The 22,064-nt window shown below is 36.7% G+C and overlaps 1 protein-coding gene across 1 annotated transcript; it reads left to right on the top strand.

Moving 5' to 3' along the window:
- The first annotated feature begins 3,897 nt into the window (after positions 1-3,897).
- On the top strand, positions 3,898-21,160 carry LOC139732913 (uncharacterized). Its single transcript, XM_071643751.1, has 8 exons — positions 3,898-3,987; positions 9,135-9,302; positions 10,244-10,411; positions 12,391-12,498; positions 14,166-14,213; positions 15,762-16,117; positions 17,064-17,161; positions 21,132-21,160. Exons 1-8 carry the CDS (start codon positions 3,898-3,900, stop codon positions 21,158-21,160), a joined length of 1,065 nt encoding a protein of 354 aa, XP_071499852.1.
- Positions 21,161-22,064: the final 904 nt, after the last annotated feature.

Consider the following 22,064-nt stretch of genomic DNA (forward strand, 5'->3'; position numbering starts at 1 on the left):
AGAAAAAAAATCCATATCGCCGTAGCCGCGGAGGGTATAAGTGCGGGGGCCACGTGATAACTGGAGACTGGAGGAAGAACGGAGAGAACGGGTTGAAGTGGATGAGGAGAAAGAAATCAATCTTTAAGAAAAAATGGAGCAACATTATTTCATGTCGTAAACAATAAGCAGGACTTTAAAGCTGATACGTTGATGTATGGGAAGCCAATGGGGGGTTGGAGAACTGCATGGAGTAATGTGGTCATATCTTGTTGTAAGGGTCATATCATTAATGTATTCCTTATATTTTGTTGCTGTAAAGCTTCAATCAATAACACACCTTTGCGGACCTGACATCTCCCCTGTTATATCAAAGTCCTACCCCAAGAGTATCTGCACCATTCCAAACCGTCAGACGTTACACCTATACAAAGTCAAAATAGCAGATTTTTTTTTTTTTTTTTTGCCCTTGTTACATCAGCAGCAGGAGCGAAGGTATCTTCTTTGCCTCATTTAGTTTCCAATGCATGGGAAACCTTCCTGTAATTAAAAAAACAAGCAAACAAACAAACACGTGATTCAGATACTAAACGATGTTTTCGCCATGTTGGACTAAAAAGAATAGTTTGTTTCTTTCCATGTTACATAGTTTTAGCATAGTATCTTATGTTTATAGTTTTCACCTTTCTACATTTATGACAGGTTTATAGGACACGATCACGTAATGCAAATGAGATGATGAAGGGATGGACAGAAAACCCGTTTTTTTCTGTTTTCCATCATGAAGATAAATATTCATAACCCTTTTTGTTAATTATTGTATGTATTAGATTGATTGTTATACTTGTTATGCATTTGTTTGTTTATATTTTGTATCTCCATTGTACAGTGCACATAAAAGCATGCGTTATGATAAGCTTTATGAATGTAGCATTTATTATTGATGACACTAAAGTTGATTCCTTAGCGCGTAATACTAATGTTTCTAAGTGCATTAATCTGGAAAAAGAAATGAGTGAAGGAAGAACGGAGAGAACGGGTTGAAGTTAATGAGCAGAAGGAAATCGAATCTTTAAGAAAATATGAGCAAGATTATTATATATATATTTTTTCAATAGTCATATCAATAATGTATTCCTTATATTATGTTGCTGCAAAGCTTCAATCAATAGAACACTGGGAAGGACCTGACATGTCCCCTGCTGCATCAGAGGCTTACGCCAAGAGTATCTGCACCATGCCAAACCTTCAGACGTTAGAGCTTGACGATGTCAAGATAGCAGACGATTTCTTTTTTGCCCTCTGTACATCAGCAGCAGGAGCGAAGGTATATGTATCTTCTTTGCCTCATTTTGTTTCCAATGCATGGGAAACCTTCCTGCAATAAAAAAAAAACAACAACACAAAAACAAACAAACAAACAGATGATTGAGATACTAGACGATGTTTTTGCCGTGTTGGACTAAAAAGAATAGTCTGTTTCTTTCCATGTTACATAGTGTTAGCAAAGTATTTGATGTTTATAGTTTTCACCTTTATACGTTTATGACAGATTGATATGGGACACGATCACGTGATGCGAATGAAGTGATAAAGGAATGAAAAGAAAGCCTGTTTTTCCGTCTTCCATCATCAAGATGAATAATTATTCATAACCCCTTTTTGTTAATTATTGTATGTATTAGATTGGTTGTTATACTTGTTATTCATTTGTTTGTTTGTATCTTGTATATGATTTGTGCAGCGCATAATTAAAGAAGCATGTGTTTTTGATGCTCTTATGAATGTAGCATTTATTATTGGTGACACTAAGGTTGATTCCTTATATAGCGCGTAATGCTTACGTTTCTAAGGGCTTTAATCCCTAAAGAAATGAGGTATAAAGTACCAGCATTATGTGCATACGGTATATGAATGTAGCATTTATTATTGATGACACTAAAGTTGATTCCTTTAGCGCGTTATACTGATGTTTCTAAGTGCATTAATCTGGAAAAAAAAAAAAAAAACCTTCAGGGGTTAACGCTTGACGATGTCAAGATAGCAGACGATTTCTTTCTTGCCCTCTGTACATCAGCAGCAGGAGCGAAGGTATATGTATCTTCTTTGCTTCATTTGGTTTTCAATGCATGTTGAAACCTTCCTGCAATAGAAAAAACAACAACACAAAAACAAACAAACAAACAGATGATTGAGATACTAGACGATGTTTTTGCCGTGTTGGACTAAAAAGAATAGTCTGTTTCTTTCCATGTTACATAGTGTTAGGAAAGTATTTCATGTTTATAGTTTTCACCTTTATACGTTTATGACAGGTTGATATGGGACACGATCACGTGATGCGAATGAAGTGATAACGGAATTGAAAGAAAACCTGTTTTTCCGTCTTCCATCATCAAGATGAATATTCATAACCCCTTTTTGTTAATTATTGTATGTATTAGATTGGTTGTTATACTTGTTATTCATTTGTTTGTTTGTATCTTGTATATGAATTGTACATCGCATAATTAAAGAAGCATGTGTTTTTGATGCGCTTATGAATGTAGCATTTATTATTGGTGACACTAAAGTTGATTCCTTATATAGCGCGTAATGCTGACGTTTCTAAGGGCTTTAATCCCTAAAGAAATGAGGTATAAAGTACCAGCATTATGTGCATACGGTATATGAATGTAGCATTTATTATTGATGACACTAAAGTTGATTCCTTAGCGCGTAATATTGATGTTTCTAAGTGCATTAATCCGGAAAAAAAAATGAGGACAGATACAGCATTATTTGCATATGATATAACAGCAACGACAACAACAACAATAGCAAAATTAGGATTGAGTAAACAGATAAGTTTTCAACAATGGTATGAACTTGGTCAACACTTCCATTACGAATATAGATAGGGAGTTTATTGCAAAGAGATGGGGAAATACTGGAGTAACCGAAAGAGCCCTATTACTGTATGTAGCCGCTGCGGGTATAGGTGCGGGGATCACGTGATAACTGGAGAGTGAAGGAAGAACGGAGAGAACGGGTTGAAGTGGATGAGCGGATGGAAATCAAATCTTTAAGAAAATATGAGCAAGATTAGTATTATATATATATATATATATATATATATATATATATATATATACAGTAAACCTCGCATGAGTCGAAGCTCTCGGGACTGAGAAAAATGCGTCGACTTAAGTGAACTTCGACTCTCGCGAGAGTCGATTTTTTTTCGACTCACAGTTTAGTACATGTATTATAGTACATTTGCATGCATGCGTGTGTGTGTGTGTGTGTGTGTGCGTGCGGGTATGTGTTTGCATTCAAATTTGTCTGTTCTTGAAGATAATGTTCTTATTTTGTTCTAAATTGAACATGGAATTTGTATCAATACTAGTAGTTAAACGTAGTTCTGAGAATGTCTGCGCTAATGTGGTAATGTGCATGTGCTATGTCTATGCAATGGTGCAACATAGGTAGCCGTCTCTGTCAATCTACCCTGAGACAAACACTCTCCCAGGCCCATCCCACCTCCATTGAACAGCCGGGGCCGGGCACGCACAAACAAGCTCCGCCCACTTGGCCTGTCACTAGAATATTAAAGCAGCGATTGTGAATGTTTTACTTCGACACAGCCGAAATTCGACTCTCGTACTTCGGCTTATCCAAATATTTCTTAGAGAAAATACATAGGGAAAAATCGGGACTTTTCATTTTGCTTCGAGTTAAGTGATTTTCGACTCACTCGACGTCGACTTATCCGAGGTTTACTGTATATATATATATATATATATATATATATTAATGATCATATCAATAATGTATTCCTTATATTATGTTGCTGCAAAGCTTCAATCAATAGAACACCGTTGTGGACCTGACATCTCCCCTGCTGCATCAGAGGCTTACGCCAAGAGTATCTGCACCATGCCAAACCTTCAGACCTTAAAGCTTGACGATGTCAAGATAGCAGACGATTTCTTTTTTGGCCTCTATACATCAGCAGCAGGATCGAAGGTATATGTATCTTCTTTGCTTCATTTGGTTTCCAATTCGTGGTAAACCTTCCTGCAATAAAAAAAAAAAAAACAACAACACAAAAACAAACAAACAAACAGATGATTGAGATACTAGACGATGTTTTTGCCGTGTTGGACTAAAAAGAATAGTCTGTTTCTTTCCATGTTACATAGTGTTAGCAAAGTATTTCATGTTTATAGTTTTCACCTTTATACGTTTATGACAGATTGATATGGGACACGATCACGTGATGCGAATGAAGTGATAACGGAATTGAAAGAAAACCTGTTTTTCCGTCTTCCATCATCAAGATGAATATTCATAACCCCTTTTTGTTAATTATTGTATGTATTAGATTGGTTGTTATACTTGTTATTCATTAATTTGTTTGTTTGTATCTTGTATATGAATTGTACAGCGCATAATTAAAGAAGCATGTGTTTTGATGCGCTTATGAATGTAGCATTTATTATTGGTGACACTAAAGTTGATTCCTTATATAGCGCGTAATACTGACGTTTCTATAAGGGCTTTAATCCCGAAAGAAATGAGGTATAAAGAACCAGCATTATGTGCATACGATATAACAATAGCAACAACAAGAACAACAAAATTAGGATTGAATAAACAGATAAGTTTTCAACAATGATTTGAACTTGGTCAACACTTTAATTACGAATATAAATAGGGAGTTTTTTCTTGCAAAGAGTTGGGGAAATAAAAAGAAAAAAAAAATCCATATCGCCGTAGCCGCTGAGGGTATAAGTGCGGGGGCCACGTGATAACTGGAGACTGGAGGAAGAACGGAGAGAACGGGTTGAAGTGGATGAGGAGAAAGAAATCAATCTTTAAGAAAAAATGGAGCAAGATTATTTCATGTCTTGTAAACAATAAGCAAAACTTTAAAGCTGATACGTTGATGTATGGGAAGCCAATGGGGGGTTGGAGAACTGCATGGAGTAATGTGGTCATATCTTGTTGTAAGGGTCATATCATTAATGTATTCCTTATATTTTGTTGCTGTAAAGCTTCAATCAATAACACACCTTTGCGGACCTGACATCTCCCCTGTTATATCAAAGTCCTACCCCAAGAGTATCTGCACCATTCCAAACCTTCAGACGTTACACCTATACAAAGTCAAAATAGCAGATTTTTTTTTTTTTTTTTTGCCCTTGTTACATCAGCAGCAGGAGCGAAGGTATCTTCTTTGCCTCATTTAGTTTCCAATGCATGGGAAACCTTCCTGTAATTAAAAAAACAAGCAAACAAACAAACACTTGATTCAGATACTAAACGATGTTTTCGCCATGTTGGACTAAAAAGAATAGTTTGTTTCTTTCCATGTTACATAGTTTTAGCATAGTATCTTATGTTTATAGTTTTCACCTTTCTACATTTATGACAGGTTTATAGGACACGATCACGTAATGCAAATGAGATGATGAAGGGATGGAAAGAAAACCCGTTTTTTCCGTTTTCCATCATGAAGATAAATATTCATAACCCTTTTTGTTAATTATTGTATGTATTAGATTGATTGTTATACTTGTTATTCATTTGTTTGTTTATATTTTGTATCTCCATTGTACAGCGCACATAAAAGCATACGTTATGATAAGCTTTATGAATGTAGCATTTATTATTGATGACACTAAAGTTGATTCTTTAGCACGTAATACTGATGTTTCTAAGTGCATTAATCCGGAAAAAATGAGAACAGATACAGCATTATGTGCATATGATATAACAGCAACAACAACAACAACAACAACAATAAAAAAAATAGGATTGCGTAAACAGATAAGTTTTCAACAATGGTTTGAACTTGGTCAACACTTCCATTACGAATATAGATAGGGAGTTTATTGAAAAGAGATGGGGTATAGGTGCGGGGATCACGTGATAACTGGAGAGTGAAGGAGAACGGAGAGAACGGGTTGAAGTGGATGAGGAGAAGGAAATCAAATCTTTACGAAAATATGAGCAAGATTATTATATATATATATATATATATATTTCAATGGTCATTTTGTAATGGTCATATTATCATTAATCTATTCCTTATATTATTTTGCTGCAAAGCTTCAATCAATAACACACTGCGCCATGCCAAACCGTCGCACAGTGGGCCAGAGAGATACCAAAGTGCGCCAAAAGTTATTTTGGGCACTTGGGATTTTTTTAATTTTTGACATGCGCTCTTGAGAGGAAATACTTTGAAGAATATTTCAGTGAAATATTTAAATCAGATATGTACATTAAAGGGATATATTTCCTACCTGAAGTAGCAAAATACAACATTTTAAGAGTTTCAAAGCAAATTGTAACCTCTTTAATGAATACGTAATTTCGACATATAGTTTTTGAGATATCAACCTGTAATTTCTCCAACATATTTCTCAGAGTTTATCTTACGTTATGAATGCCGTAAAAATGCAAAGAAACCTAATCTTCATGAACATTTTCCGGTAAATATCCTTGAAAAGAGGGTAATTATTTGTCTTTTTTTTATATATCCAAATGAAAAGTTTAGATTGCCACGGATTTCCAACTAAATTCTATTACCACAACATTCCCTGATGTCTCAGCTTTAAGCTGATACCAGATTTGGCTGCCACCTTTTGCCACATTTTGTGTTAGAGCCGATTTTCCGCGGCACATTACGTATATTTTGGACCTGGCAGCCACTTAGGAATTCTGTTATCATACAGTGTACGGCGCCGCATGAGGGCGGCATTATATTTTAATTCATTTTTTTTTTTCTTGCACGTTAAAGGCCCGCAAACATGATTAACACTGAATAAGAGGTAAACAGAGTTATAAATATATGAATAGGGCTAGTTCCGGCACCTAAAAGACCCTTCTTTCAAAGATAAAAGAGTAGGCCCTACATAATTGCATATAACCAAGGTCATAGCCATATTATTGTCCATATTGTCATAGCCACTGCTGTAAACAAGCTATTCCCTCTGCGATACATACTGTATGGACACCTAAATACTTCGATCCTACTCTTGACATATGCAGATAGAACGTTATACACCTAAACACAGATATTCTATTCTCATCGGTTACTCTTTGAAAGCAAAGTCTGTTGCTATCCGGCTGCTCACCAAAGTGTATCGGATCGCAGTCTGATGAATCCGACTGTGTCGATCGACTATCAGGTCAATGTCAGACATTGCTCGCGTGATCCTCATCGGACGATCTTGCCTCATGGGATCATGCCCGACCTGTCTGACATTGACCTGATAGGCGACAAATACAAGTCGGATTCATCAGACTGTGATCCCACATACTTGGAATAGGTGGGTTGCCGGAAGCAAAAAAAAAAAAAAAAAAAAAAAAAAAGTGCTTCCGACGACTGACTGATGAGAAAAAAAAAATCCTTGTGGAATGGGGATGAATTTATAATTTCACATGATAGTGATTCCGATAGATTTTTCATTAAAAAAATCTTTTATTATAGCTTTTTCAAGTAAACCTTCATACACGGCAGACTCATTCTTAGTTGTTAAGTCATAACCTTTCATTCTCCTGATTACTGACTTCACAATTTGTTATCTTTCCAGTAAAATTAGACAAAATGGTTTTTCGAGTGTTGCGCTTGTATAAATTGATATGGCATAGGCCTAAGGTTATAAAGCAGAGGGATTGATTTGATATCACACATTTATGTCCTGCTAGAATAGAGTGAAGAAATTCACCCAAAAGTACAGCGTACATCATAAACTTATTCTAATTTACACGGACAACAGTATTATTTTGCAGTACGTGTGTATAATATGGAACTTCCAGCGCAGCATGAATTCGATCGCAGAATGTTTATACACTTTCTGTGGCCAATTATGTAAGCATCTTGTATTCAATGGTAGTAGATAAGCAGTGTCAGTGAATGTGAAAAGATAAATGAACCCCTTTTCAAATTAACCTTTAAAGAAAATAAAACAGCCTAAGATTTGCACTGCTTTATTCGTCATTTACAGACCGATTTTTGGTAGCCAATGAAAAATCAGCATCACAGTGACGTCATATGAGTTTGAAATTATGTTCAATCAATTCTACCCCCCAAATTACCCCTAGACACCAAATTTGGGTAAAAAGAAACCATGGGATATAATTTTGGCGCACTTTCAGCTCATTCTGGCCCACTGTGCGTCGGTTAAAGCTTTCCGATGTCAAGATAGCAGACGATTTCTTTCTTGCCACCTGTACATCGGCAGCAGGATCGAAGGTATATCTTTCTTCTTTGCTTCATTTTGTTTCCAATACATGGTAACCTTCCTGCAATAAAAAAACAACAACACAAAAACAAACAAACAAACAAACAAACAGATGATTGAGATACTAAACGATGTTTTCACCGTGTCGGACTAAAAAGAATAGTTTGTTTCTTTCCATGTTGCATAGTTTTAGCATAGTATTTTATGTTTATAGTTTTTACCTTTCTACATTTTTGACAGGTTGATATGGGACACGATCACGTAATGCAAATGAGATGATGAAGGGATGAAAGAAAACTCTTTCCGTTTTCCATCATGAGGATAAATATTCATAACCCGTTTTGTTAATCATTGTATGTATTAGATTGATTGTTATACTTGTTATGCATTTGTTTGTTTATATTTTGTATCTCCATTGTACAGCGCACATAAAACATCCGTTACCTTTATGAATGTAGCATTTATTATTGATGACACTAAAGTTGATTCCTTAGCGCGTAATACTGATGTTTCTAAGTGCATTAATCCGGGAAAAAAATGAGGACGGATACAGCATTATGTGCATAACAACAACAACAACAACAACAATAACAAAATTAGGATTGAGTAAACAGATAAGTTTTCAACAATGGTTTGAACTTGGTCAACTCTTCCATTACGAATATAGATAGGGAGTTTATTGCAAAGAGATGGGGAAATACTGTAGTAACCGAAAGAGCCCTATCACCGTATGTAGCCGCTGCGGGCATAGGCGCGGGGATCATGTGATAACTGGAGAGTGAATGAAGAACGGAGAGAACGGGTTGAAGTGGATGAGCAGAAGGAAATCAAATCTGTAAAATATGAGCAAGATTATTATATATATGTTCTTTAATGGTCATATCAATAATGTGTTCCTTGTATTATGTTGCTGCAAAGCTTCAATCAATACAACACAGGAAAGGACCTGACATCTCCCCTGCTGCATCAGAGGCTTACGCCAAGAGTATCTGCACCATGCCAAACCTTCAGACGTTAAAGCTTGACGATGTCAAGATAGCAGACGATTTCTTTCTTGCCCTCTGTACATCAGCAGCAGGAGCGAAGGTATATGTATCTTCTTTGCTTCATTTTGTTTCCAATGCATGGTAAACCTTCCTGCAATAAAAAAACAACAACACAAAAACAAACAAACAAACAAACAGACAGATGACTGAGATACTAAACGATGTTTTCGCCATGTTGGACTAAAAAGAATAGTTTATTTCTTTCCATGTTGCATAATTTTAGCGTAGTATTTTATGTTTATACTTGTAGTTTTCACCTTTCTACATTTATGACAGGTTGATATAGGACGCGATCACGTAATGCGAATGAAATGATAGAAGGATGGAAAGTAAACCTGTTTTTCCGTCTTCCATCATTAAGATGAATATTCATAACCCCCTTTTGTTAATTATTGTATGTATTAGATTGATTGTTATACTTTTTATTCATTTGTTTGTTTGTATCTTGTATCTGAATTGTACAGCGCATAATTAAAGAAGCATGTGTTTTTTTATGCGCTTTATGAATGTAGCATTTATTATTAATGACACTAAAGTTGATTCCTTATATAGCGCGTAATGCTGCCGTTTCTATAAGGGCTTTAATCCCGAAAGAAATGAGGTATAAAGAACCAGCAGTATGTGCATACGATATAACAATAGCAACAACAAGAACAACAAAATTAGGATTGAATAAACAGATAAGTTTTCAACAATGATTTGAACTTGGTCAACACTTTAATTACGAATATGGATAGGGAGTTTTTTCTTACAAAGGGATGGGAAAATAAAAAGAAAAAAAATCCATATCGCCGTAGCCGCTGAGGGTATAGGTGCGGGGCCACGTGATAACTGGAGTCTGGAGGAAGAACGGAGAGAACGGGTTGAAGTGGATGAGCAGAAGGAAATCAAATCTTTAAGAAAGTATGAGCAAGATTATTATATACATATATTTTAATGGTCATATCAATAATGTATTCCTTATATTATATTGCTGCAAAGCTTCAATCAATAGAACACAGGAAAGGACCTGACATCTCCCCTGCTGCATCAGAGGCTTACGCCAAGAGTATCTGCACCATGCCAAACCTTCAGAGGTTAGAGCTTGGCGATGTCAACATAGCAGACGATTTCTTTCTTGCCCTCTGTACATCAGCAGCAGGATCGAAGGTATATGTATCTTCTTTGCTTCTTTTGGTTTTCAATGGATGGTAAACCTTCTTGCAATAAAAAAACAACAACACAAAAAGAAACAAACAAACAGATGATTGAGATACTAAACGATGTTTTCGCCTTGGTGGACTAAAAAGAATAGTTTGTTTCTTTCCATGTTGCATAGTTTTAGCATAGTATTTTATGTTCAAAGTTTTCACCTTTCCACATTTATGACAAGTTGATATGGGACACAATCACTTAAAGTGAATGAGATGATGAAGGGATGGAAAGAAAACCCGTTTTTTCCGTCTTCCATCATTAAGATGAATATTCATAACCCCTTTGTGTAAATATTGTGTCTATTAGATTGATTGTTTATCTGAATTGTACAGCGCATAGAAGTACCTGTTTTTGATGCACTTTATGAATGAAGCATTCATTATTAATGACACTAAAGTTGATTCCTTATATGATGCGTAATACTGATGTTTCTAAGGGCTTTAATCCGGAAACAAAATGGGGTAAGGTACAGCACTATGTGCATAATGAAAATAACATCAGCAGCAACAAAAACAACAAAATAAGGATTAAGTAACAGACAAGTTTTCCACAATGATTTGAACTTGTGAACACTTACATTACGAATATAGATAGGAAGTTTATTGCAAAGAGGTAGGGAAATAACAGGAAAAAAAAAGCCATATTGCCGTAGCTGATGCGGGTATAGGTGCGGGGACCACGTCATAACTGGAGAATGGAGAAAGAACGGAGAGAACTAGTTGAAGTTGATGAGCAGATGGAAATCAAATCTTTAAGAAAAGATGGGCAAGATTATTACATATCGTCTGTTGAGAGTGAGAAGGGCGTTGTCTCGAACACTATGGGTTTAGTGACAACTTAACGCCCTTATCATTCTCAACCGACGATATCTTGTAAACAATAAGGAGCAAAGCTGATACGTTTATGTTTGGGGAGCCAGTGAGGGAATATGAGAACTGGTCAGAGTAATGTGGTTATTATCTTTTTGTAATGGTAATATCATTAATTTATTCCTTATATTATTTTGCTGCAAAGCTTCAATCAATAACACACCAGGAGGGACCTGACATCATTCTCCCCTGCTGCATCAGAGTCTTACGCCAAGAGTAGCTGCACCATGCCAGAATTATACTCTTTCATATTTTATAGGAGGTTTCTTATTATCTCAAAAAATAATCATCGAAAAAACGTTGGAAACCTCTAGACCCATCTCAGCCAAAAGTCTACCACCCATCTCATAGTCTACGCAATGTATTTAACTCTCAGTAATGAAGGGAAGCTAATGACACTAAAGATGATTGTTTGTTATCACTACTCTCACGAAATTTTCTGCATTCGTCCTGCAGCAGCATGAGAGGCAGGGTTGTCTCATTTTTTTTTAAATTTACTTCGGCTCATTTCTTTCAAACGTTTTTTCTAGTTTTCAAAACAGTTGTATCATAGACAATGACGTAATTGGATGAGATAGCAAGTCATTATTGTGTGTTTGTTTGTTTGTTTTTGTTTTTGTTTTTTGCCTTAAAAGCCCACTGCCCCCAGAATTAAGTGTTAAAAATGTTCGTACCCTCCTCTTGCAATCTCTAATCAAATATGTGCATTTCTGTCGGAATCAAAATGATATATTAATCTTTTCCCATAATATCATTTTTCTTCCTCATATATTTCTGCAAAGCTCCAGTCAATTAACCACTGTCGACTGTGGCGGACGTAACATTTCCCCTGCTTTTTAGAATAAAACATAAAATGAGACAAATACTAAAGACTTATTCAGTAGTACTGGGGTTTTTTTTCTAGTGCAAAGGAAAATACCTGAATATGAGTAAAATATAAGGTATCATCTGTGGAATTATCAAGCACCACAAAGTGCCAAATTACTTTCCTATTATGTAATCGAGATTTTACTGGCAGTAACTTCTTACACGATCAGCACTACATCGATTTTGATCCTTAATTAGATCCAGCGAATGGAACTGCTCGGAGCTTCCATGTCGGCTAGTATTCTTCACTCCGTTTTACATCTACCATGTCTGAGTTCCCTTACTGTTCGAGATGTTATGAACGAGGTAAGTTTGAAGAAATTTTACAAGGAAATCGGGTTTGCTTCAGGCCGTGAGATCCATCTGTCATAGTGAGATATTCGTCGGACCTTTTGTGACTGTAGCTGGACTGGCAATGTTTCTTTTACATGTACATAATTTATTATAGCTTTATGAACAACATTCATTTTCCAAGTACTTCTTCTTCTCTTCTTCTTCTTCTTTCCGTCTGGTACAGTCCGCCGCTGTAGTATTATCGTACCTTATGCTTGTCAAGTGCTGAATGCCCAGTATGCAGTTAAAGATCCTCTACAATTTTGTATGTGCAGCTAAAAACAAAACAGAAACTCATCGGAGCTTTATGAGCTGCAACTTCTTCTTAAAGATTTCGAAGGAGGTGCAGCTACATTTGTACTTCACCTCTACTTCACTGTCTTGTACTTCAACTGTGAAGGAAAATGACTATCCTGCTCACTCTTAAAATAATGTTCTTTTGAATTTTGCTTGAACCAATAGTTTACTGGGTGAAGATGTTCACAATTTAAAAGACGGATTGAATGCTACTAAATCAGTACCAAGACGCGCGTCTAGTCTTGTCTGAGTAATTATACACAATACCCTGGCACTATTGACAGATGCAAGCATATTTGCTGCCCACCATACTTCACTTTCGACGCTGATAGGTGCAACAGAGTATTATCAAATGTAGTTTACTAAGCTAGATTCTGTGATTTTCCCAAGAAGGGACATAGCGAAATAGATTCATACTTAGCCATCGCCAAGAAGGCCACTCAAGCTAGTTTGATACAGCAGTGATATTCATAAAATTGTGTGCTTTGTTGTATAATGTAATAGTCTTCACTACTTAAATACTTCAGCGTGGTATTTCAGCATCAGTTTACTTGAAGGTTAGCTGTTTTTTGTAAAAGTGCATGAATTAAAGTGGGGGTCTAAATTAACGTTTATATTATATATGAATGATTGTATCAGATAATGAAATTCAAGTGCCAATGCTAATCCTCATTACCTGATTATGTTATTTTTCCTCATTTTTTTTTGCCTACTAAAATGGTAATGTAAGGAGATGTTCGTCAACCTTCCACCCCACTCGGTAGCTGTTCATATATCTCGTTCTTTTTCCCCTTATTTGCCTCTTCCTTTCCCTGCTCCATCTTCACCTTTTCCCTAAACAAAGTTGTTCCTCAGTCAATCAGGTATTGCAACACTGCAGGGATGCCAAGTTCAAAAAACTTTTATGAGTGAGATTTTCAAGACTCTGCGTCTCGGCGCTCGCGCGCATGCGCGCGCGAACGAGGGGGTTTTCCCCCTCCCACGGTAGGGAGCTTTTTTTAAAATCATTAATAACTCTTAATGATGCGATCTGGTGCATACTTAAGTGATTAATTTTTACTAATTTTGAAAGAGAAAAGGGAAATATACCTTCAATAGTTATTGCTAACTATCACTTTAATTCTTTGAGCTATGCTGCTTATTTTTGGCCCAAATTGCAGACTTCACCCGATGCATATTAAAAATCGGTGCCATGCGTGAGATCGTGAGACACTGTTTATAATATTTTGATTCGCTGGTTGTGATAAAATCAACGTTTATATAGTTTAGCTGACGGTATTTTAATTTGGTTGCTGTTAATGTGAGAACAATATATGATTTTGCTACTTCATTCTGAACTTCAGATTTCCATGTCACGTCTGGGAAGCAACAAGGAAAAAGCTGAAAATGAGGTTTGTTCTAGAATTTTCTATCTTTCTCTTCTTCGTAAAAAACAACAACTAGAATCTTGCATGCACTTCTCCAAACTGGCTTTATCTACGTATATCAATGCTGCTCCCATGCGCCTTAACAAAGATCAGGAAAATAGATGTGTTTACCTTTGACTTTTAACAAATATAAATTCTGTGATGAAGGCAATATACTGTCATTAGTGAGGAAGAAAGGAATCATTTCTCTTTTGTGATCACCATCCATATAACGCTGGTGTACAAAGGGTGAGATGAATATAGAGCAGGAACAGACAGTCATTACAAGGAATTTAATGACAATTACTGCCCATTAAATACATACGTAAATATGTGTTTGAAAGTGCTTGTATGTGCACTTCATACAGAAGTATTTATGACGGGAAATGCAGGATGTCTGGATTGTATGAATGTTCTTTTTTTTTTTTTTTTGCTATTCAAGCACAGCGCTGAAAACAAAAGAGTTTGCAAATACATGTATTATCACATTGTAGAATTCTATGTGGATCTGAATGATTTGTTATTCATAGTATTTGAAACATGAGTGCCCACTTCGTGATCATTTGCGGATATACTTGCGAAATTCCTCAATAAAGGGAATGAGAAGGTCAGGTTGGGAAGGATTGGTAACGTGGTATCCCCACTTTCATAACTTATACTTTTCATACTTTTTTCTTTTATAAAAATGATAAACAGTTCACTGTTAGGTCGTCCTCCAACGTTTTCTGTGAATCTCATTTGATTTGCAGGTAATTATCAAGGATAGGCAAAAACTATGTAGTCAGTTATTTGTCATACTGCACTCTTCCTAGTTACAATGTAAGATTTCAATGACATTGGGCTGCAGCTGAAAAATGTTGTTATTTGGGCACTTTATGTCTACAGTATCTAGACCTACTGAAAAAAATGTAGATATAGCAAGCCAAATAAAGTTCTCTCTTGAATTGAATGTGATATATTGTTAACATATCTGTGTATTTCTTTGTGCGTGTTTACAAGATGTTATAACACCAAAGCACGTCTACTGCATTGATAGATGAGCGACCAAACAGAATAAAGCAGGATTGATAGAGTGAGAAAATAATGATCGATGATGCCTCTCATACAACCCACATGTATCACTGTTAGGATGGTGAAGATAACTGGCATTTTGTATAATATACATGTTTTTATAGACCGTAATTTGCTTTGTGTTCCTATGACTATTTAAGCACTGTGGGTAAAGGTTGTAATTTCTTGTCATTTTTAGTTCGAGGTGTAGACACAAACAATTGTGACATAAGTTTTAAGGGAGCATGCAATTTTGTTTGCGTCGATTCGAATTGATACGATTCGAATAGGCTAAGGATGTATGCAATGCTTACATTGTTTTCTTCACATTTTCTTTGAAATGACAAAATTTACGACTACAAATGTATACAATTCAAAAAATCGTTCTAACTGTCATCTCATTATGAGACCTGTGACTAAAGCAGCAGTGAGTGCATGTAAACGCATCCATTCTTCTCATCTTTTTTCCTTACTTTTCTTCAGAGTGGCTTTGTGAGGAGTCCTATCGTTCATCTTGGTGGAGATCTCAAATCCCTCTCTCTTCTCAAACAGCTAAATGTGGTCTCCCTGTGCCCCAATGTGGAGAAGGTCTCTGTTTACATAGAAGAAGGAAGCTCTTCCTTCCCTATAGACAATGCGTGGCCGCTCTATTCTCACAACTTGGAGCTCAACCTGCAGGGTGTCATATCAGAGGTTGTAAGCAACGGTCATTTACGCCAGTCCTTACTCGCACCACCTACAGTAACTAGGCTGTCTGTGACGGACGAGGATGTGGGCAATGAAGAAGCCAAGAAGTTGATCAGATCTCTGAGCTCTCACCCTCATCTCAAGCATGTATCGTAAGTTTTAATAAAACCTAGTATCTCAAGCTTACTTTCATGCACTTTATTCACTTGACTTCAACCGTAATTACTTTCCATCCCACAGAAGGGTGAAATGAAATACAGAGCATGCATAACGCAAAAAGATATCAATTTGTCAATTTCCAAGAAATTTGTATACATGATATAGCTTTGTTAAAGTTGTATTCCTCAAACCATTTCCATTTGCACAAACCTGCTTCGTTGGATATCACTTGTGTATGATAGATATCAATTCCACTTTTGAAATAAATTTGTCAATTTCCAAGAAATATGAATACATGATATAGCTTTGTTAAAGTTGTATTCCGCAAACTATTTACATTTGCTCAAACTTGCTTCCTTGGATACCACTTGTGTATGATAGATATCAATTCCACTTTAAAAATCTGATCTGAAAATTAAACACAAATTTTATATAATCATTCTCCAGAGAATTCTGTGTTACATAATTTTGAATGGAGTATGTCACTTTCTGTGGAGGAACGATCAAGGGAATATATAGGGTGTAAGAAGTCAGAATTCATATTACATTCTAATATATATTTTAGGAAGTAAAAAAAAATACAGAGAAAACGCAATGGTGCATGTGTTCCTTTAAAATAGGATTCCTTTAATCAAGACACATATAGCTGGAAAGGTGTGAACTTTTGTTCGTCTTTTTGGGAAGAGATTGGTTTTCGCATTAAAAAAAATGTTTTAACAAACAAGAAAGAAAAGAGCATACATGAACGAAGAGGGATTGCCATTGAATATTGACATAGGTTTGTGATGCATATATTGTTACGAAGCAGTTAAACGAGCGCATCAATATTGACTCGCTGGCTTCTTGTAGACACTGTTTGCTTATCATAAATACCCAGCATCACACGGATCAATGTACACATTGCTTTTGTTGTTTCTTTCTTTGTTTGTCTTAATTCAGGCTGATCAGGTGTGATACCTCAGAGGATCTTGACCCATTCTGCAGAGAAGTCAACGCAGAAGGGAGGCTTCTCATTTCAGTTGAGCACGGAGAACCAAGTATGCATCCCAGCAAATATACAATGTGTATATAAAAAAAGTTAATCCAACTTCGGAAGGCTACCATTTCATACGTGTCAGTTATGGAGAGCATAATGTTAATTGTGAGGAAAGAGGAATTCTTCCTCTTTCCATTGATACCTAACTATGTTGACAAATGTCATGCATGACGAGCACATGACCTTTAAAGCCAATAATGACAAATTGCTCTTTTTCCAAGTTTGAGTGCCACATGAAAAAACAATGCAAGTCTCACTGAATGGATGAGATCTGTCAATGAAAGTTACCAAGTAAACAGGCCTGCCTGTCCGAATGCAGGTTTGTGTTTAGTGTTCCTTCTAACATGTTTTTATTTTTGTGGTCCACAACCTTTAACATGGCCACCTGTCCAATAACGTCGTTACTCCCACTTAGGCCAACCAACACAGTCCATTTTTCTCTGTTCATATTCAACTTATACCTTGCCGCACAAACCATGTCTTAAATATGAAGAGAGATAATGGATAATGAGTTAGCCTTTGTGAGAGTGACCAAGTTATCAATAACGGTGGCCATGTTGGAGGTTATGGACCATAAAAGTTTAGAACAACCCCAAACACAAATCTGCATTCATACAGGCCGGCCTGTTGATTTGGTCACTTTTATTGACAGATCTCATCTATTCATCAACGGGACTTCATTATTCCTTCATGTGACACTCAAACTTGGAAAAGTGCAATTTGTCATTGTTGTCTCTAAAGTTCATGTGACAATCACGCAAGGCATTTGTCAACATAACCAGGTAAGAGAAAGACTTCTTCTTTCTTCACAACCACCACTGCACTCTTGATTAGTGACAATTATGAAATGGGAGCCCTCCCAAGCTGGGTGACTACTTTTTTCTATACGCTCTGTAGATGTAGTATTATACCAAATGCAATTCTGTGCAATCTGTATTTATCATCATCCTCGAACTATTTTCCCCATCATATCTGCGTCCTTTAGGCAGACTGATGTAGATATTCACATAACCACTTCCCTAAATGTAAATGTGTAGGCATACAATTGAAGACCTAAATATAAGAACGACCCAAGTGCAATTTTTGGTCAAATTCAGTTTGACATGGGGAAATTGTAGCTTATGCAAGGACTCATCTTGTGTGTGAATGATACATCCTAATTACCCCCGGAAGTGCCTGAAATGAATGAGTGAAATCTTATATGAATGTAAGAATGACCCACGTCCAGGACTTGGGTCATTTTTACATTCATATTATAGCGCCCTCTCTCATCGCTTCTCTCATCTCATGGCAGCCTATCATGTATATGATTCAAAGAACGACCCAAGTCCATCGCACGAAATGACATCTCCACAATTAATGTAAATGTTAATTGTCATAATTATATATGTTCTAATTTGTTTATACAATGTTGCCTTCCCATCACAGTTGAATAGAATATTATTGGACAAATAGAAAAGATATGATTTTTTTTTTAAGTTTACTCGAAATGGCCTTCCATGAACTTGGGTCGTTCTTATATGCAGATACTCAATTACATGTTTGTGTGTGCATGGTGTTTACTTGTTCATACAGTAAAAAAAAAAAGAAAAAAAAAGCACAAAGTGTTTTAGTCATGACATGTGCCAACTAAAACTTTGGTCTATTTGAGGATTTTTTATTTATTTATTTTTTTTGTAAAGTGTTGTCACAAAAGAGAGCTTTATACAAATGATTTTTTTAATGTCTTCTGTAACTGCTGAGTAAAAAGTGTCAGCATTAATATAAATATTGATAAAGAAGTCAGACTTCAGGATACAATGATTCAGGTGCTTTGCATCTAATGTTGATGTCGCAGACTAACTATCATCACCATGCAATTCAGTACTGCATCAGAAAAATACAGGTGCAAGTGGGATATCAAACAAATGTAGAATATTTATGTGTTTGCTTTGTGCTGCTGTATTCAGTTTAAATTCTAACGTAACCAAGCGAATCCTTGTGTGTGTGTGTGTGTGTGTGTGTGTGCGCGCGCCCGCTAGAAATCATTCAGGGCTCACCATTAGGTTTAGGTATGATCTATGAAGCATCCACATAAAGACAATTTGTAAAAAATCCCTGAATGCCCTCAGTAGATCATAGGTTCTCAAAGAAGACTTCATTCTTTCCCCCTGCAGACCATATTTAACATCTCTTTGTATTGTCCGTTTAATAGTATTCAGCTCTTTGGGTTCATCAGTCTCTGATTTTAACCCCAATGCAAACTCTGCTAATAAGATTGCTAGACAAGATGGAGATTGTGGGTGAAATTGTATACAATATTGTGCTCCGATCTCAGATATAATTCACTGTAAGAAATCAGAGATGAAAGACAGCTATACAGGGGAGGATCCAGGCATTGCGTAAAGTGGGTGGGGGTTGGGGGCGCAAACAGTTTTATCTGACATTGTCTGATGCTACTTCCGGGTTTCATTTCATTTTTTTTATACCCCCGCCAAACGAAGTTTGAAGGGGGTATATAGGAATCAGCGGACGGTTGGGCGGTCGGGCGGTCGGTCGGGCGGTCGGGCGGTCGGTCCGTTGCAAATCTTGCGTCGCGAACTACTTCCTCAGTTTTCAACCGATTCCCATAAAACTTGGCACAGATGTGTGCCTTGGGTTGTAGATGTGCAAGACGTATTTTTTGACAGTACCCAAAAGTACGTTGCCATGGTAACGGCATATTATGGGAAAAAATGGGTACAAATCTTGCGTCGCGAACTCCTCCCACAGTTTTTGATCAATTTTTATGAAATTAGGTACAGATGTTCGTCTGAATATGTTAATGTGCAAGACACATATTTCCGCAGTGGCAAAAAGTGCGTTGCCATGGTAACGGCATGTTATTGGTAAAATATAGGGCAAAATGCTTCATGGCAAAACTGCTTTATCAGTGTTCTTCCAATTCTCATGGAATTCATATTGAATGTTTGTCTTAGGATATAGGTCAGCATGACACATTTCTTGACAGTGACAAAAAGTATGTTGCCATGGTAACAGCTCACATATTATTATGAGCCAAAATGATGGAAAATTTTGTGTTGCAAACTACTTCCTCAGTTTTTGCCCAATTTCCATGAAACTTGGTACAGATGTATGCCTTTGGTTGTAGATGTGCAAGACGCATTTTTTGACAGTACCCGAAAGTACGTTGCCATGGTAACGGCATATTAATGGCAGAAGATCAAGGAAAGATCTTGCGGGTTTAACTACTTCCTCAGTTTTTTTACCAAAGCTTATGAAATGTGGCACACACCTTGATCTTGGTGGGCAGATGTGGAAGACATATTTTTTGGACGTGTCGGAAGCTGCGTTGCCATGGTAACGGCATATAGATGGCAGAAGATCAAGGAAAGATCTTGCGGATTGAACTACTTCCTCTGTATTCGACTGAAGCTCATGAAATGTGGCACACACATTGGTCTTGGTGGGAAGATGTGCAAGACATATTTTTTTGGACGTGTCGGAAGCTGCGTTGCCATGGTAATGGCATATTAATGGTGGAAGATCAAGGAAAGATCTTGTGGATTGAACTACTTCCTCAGTTTTTGACAAAAGCTTATGAAATGTGGCACACACAATAGTCTTGGTGGGAAGATGTGCAAGACATATTTTTCGGACGTGTCGGAAGCTGCGTTGCCATGGTAACGGCATTTAAATGGCAGAAGATCAAGGAAAGATCATTCCTTGGGTAAGACTGTCGTCACGGGGCGGGGGTATTAATCACCTTAAGTGATATTTCTAGTTTTCATTTTATTTCTGTTGTTTTAACAACAAACACAGAGGTGGAGCGTGCCAGGTGCGCCCCTTTGGATCCGCCACTGGCTACAAATTGTATGCAGACTTTTAAGTCTGTTTGTTTGTTTGTTTGTTGTTGTTTTTATAGATGTGCATACTGTTATATGTTGGAACACCTCTAATCATTTTCATTTTGCTTGCATACAAACTTTCAGAGCGCCCGAGGCGGTGGTGGGAATGGTAAAATTCAACGACGTAGACAGAATCTCGTCACGGACATTGCTGTACCGGACAGACGTTCTACAGCTGCTCTAGGTGAACTTTGGTAATACACCAGCTTGTGACATTCCTGCCTCCGATGTTGGCCAGAATCTTTCATTTCTTTATTGCTTTTGAGTATTATTGTATCCTAAGATGTAAAGATATTCTTTGTAATGTATGTGCTATCATTTTATGTAATCAGTTGTTTTGTGGAAATTTTCATTGCCCAGTGTAATTGTTATCAATTGTGGTTTTATATGTTTACAGTCAATCATTTGTTGACGATGTGTCTAATGTCGGCAAAAAAAAAGCAAAGAAAAGAAAAATGTGTTCAAAACAACTTATATGTTGGATGTGATGGTTTGATGTTGAATTATTCAAACCAAGACAAATTAAGACTTTGTGTTCGGTTTTTCTGCAATGGTGTTTGACTTGGTTCCATGATATTGCCACCGTTGTGCTCTCTTTGAACACAGAAGCAGATTTGACCTCTGACCTATGTAAATTGCCAGAACTCTTGTTATTGTTTAATTCTCCTCGGTGAAAGTATGGTCCCTGTTTCATAATGTGCGTTGAGCATGAGAATGAATATAATGGTTATTTGGAATGTGTCAGGGCCGGCGGAACCGGGGACTGGGTAGATGAAGAAACCAGGAAGTGGGAACAGAAAATTGTGCTACAGGGTTGTTTTTTTTTTTTTTTTTTTTGGGGGGGGGGAGGGGGTTGTGTGTGTGCTTTTTTTTCTTCTTAGCTGATGATTGCCATGGGAACTATTATTATGTTTTTTTTTTTGTGTGTGTTTGTGTTTGTGATGTAATGTATTTTGTAAGGCAGCTCACCACAAGGTCTGCTTTTTTGAGGTTCTGCCTTCCTTGTACAATAGTTTC

This window comes from Diadema antillarum, unplaced genomic scaffold (genome assembly GCF_040938485.1).
Source record: "Diadema antillarum isolate AM-2024a unplaced genomic scaffold, OU_Dant_1.0 seq00000455_RagTag, whole genome shotgun sequence".
Classification (NCBI taxonomy): Eukaryota; Metazoa; Echinodermata; class Echinoidea; order Diadematoida; family Diadematidae; genus Diadema; species Diadema antillarum.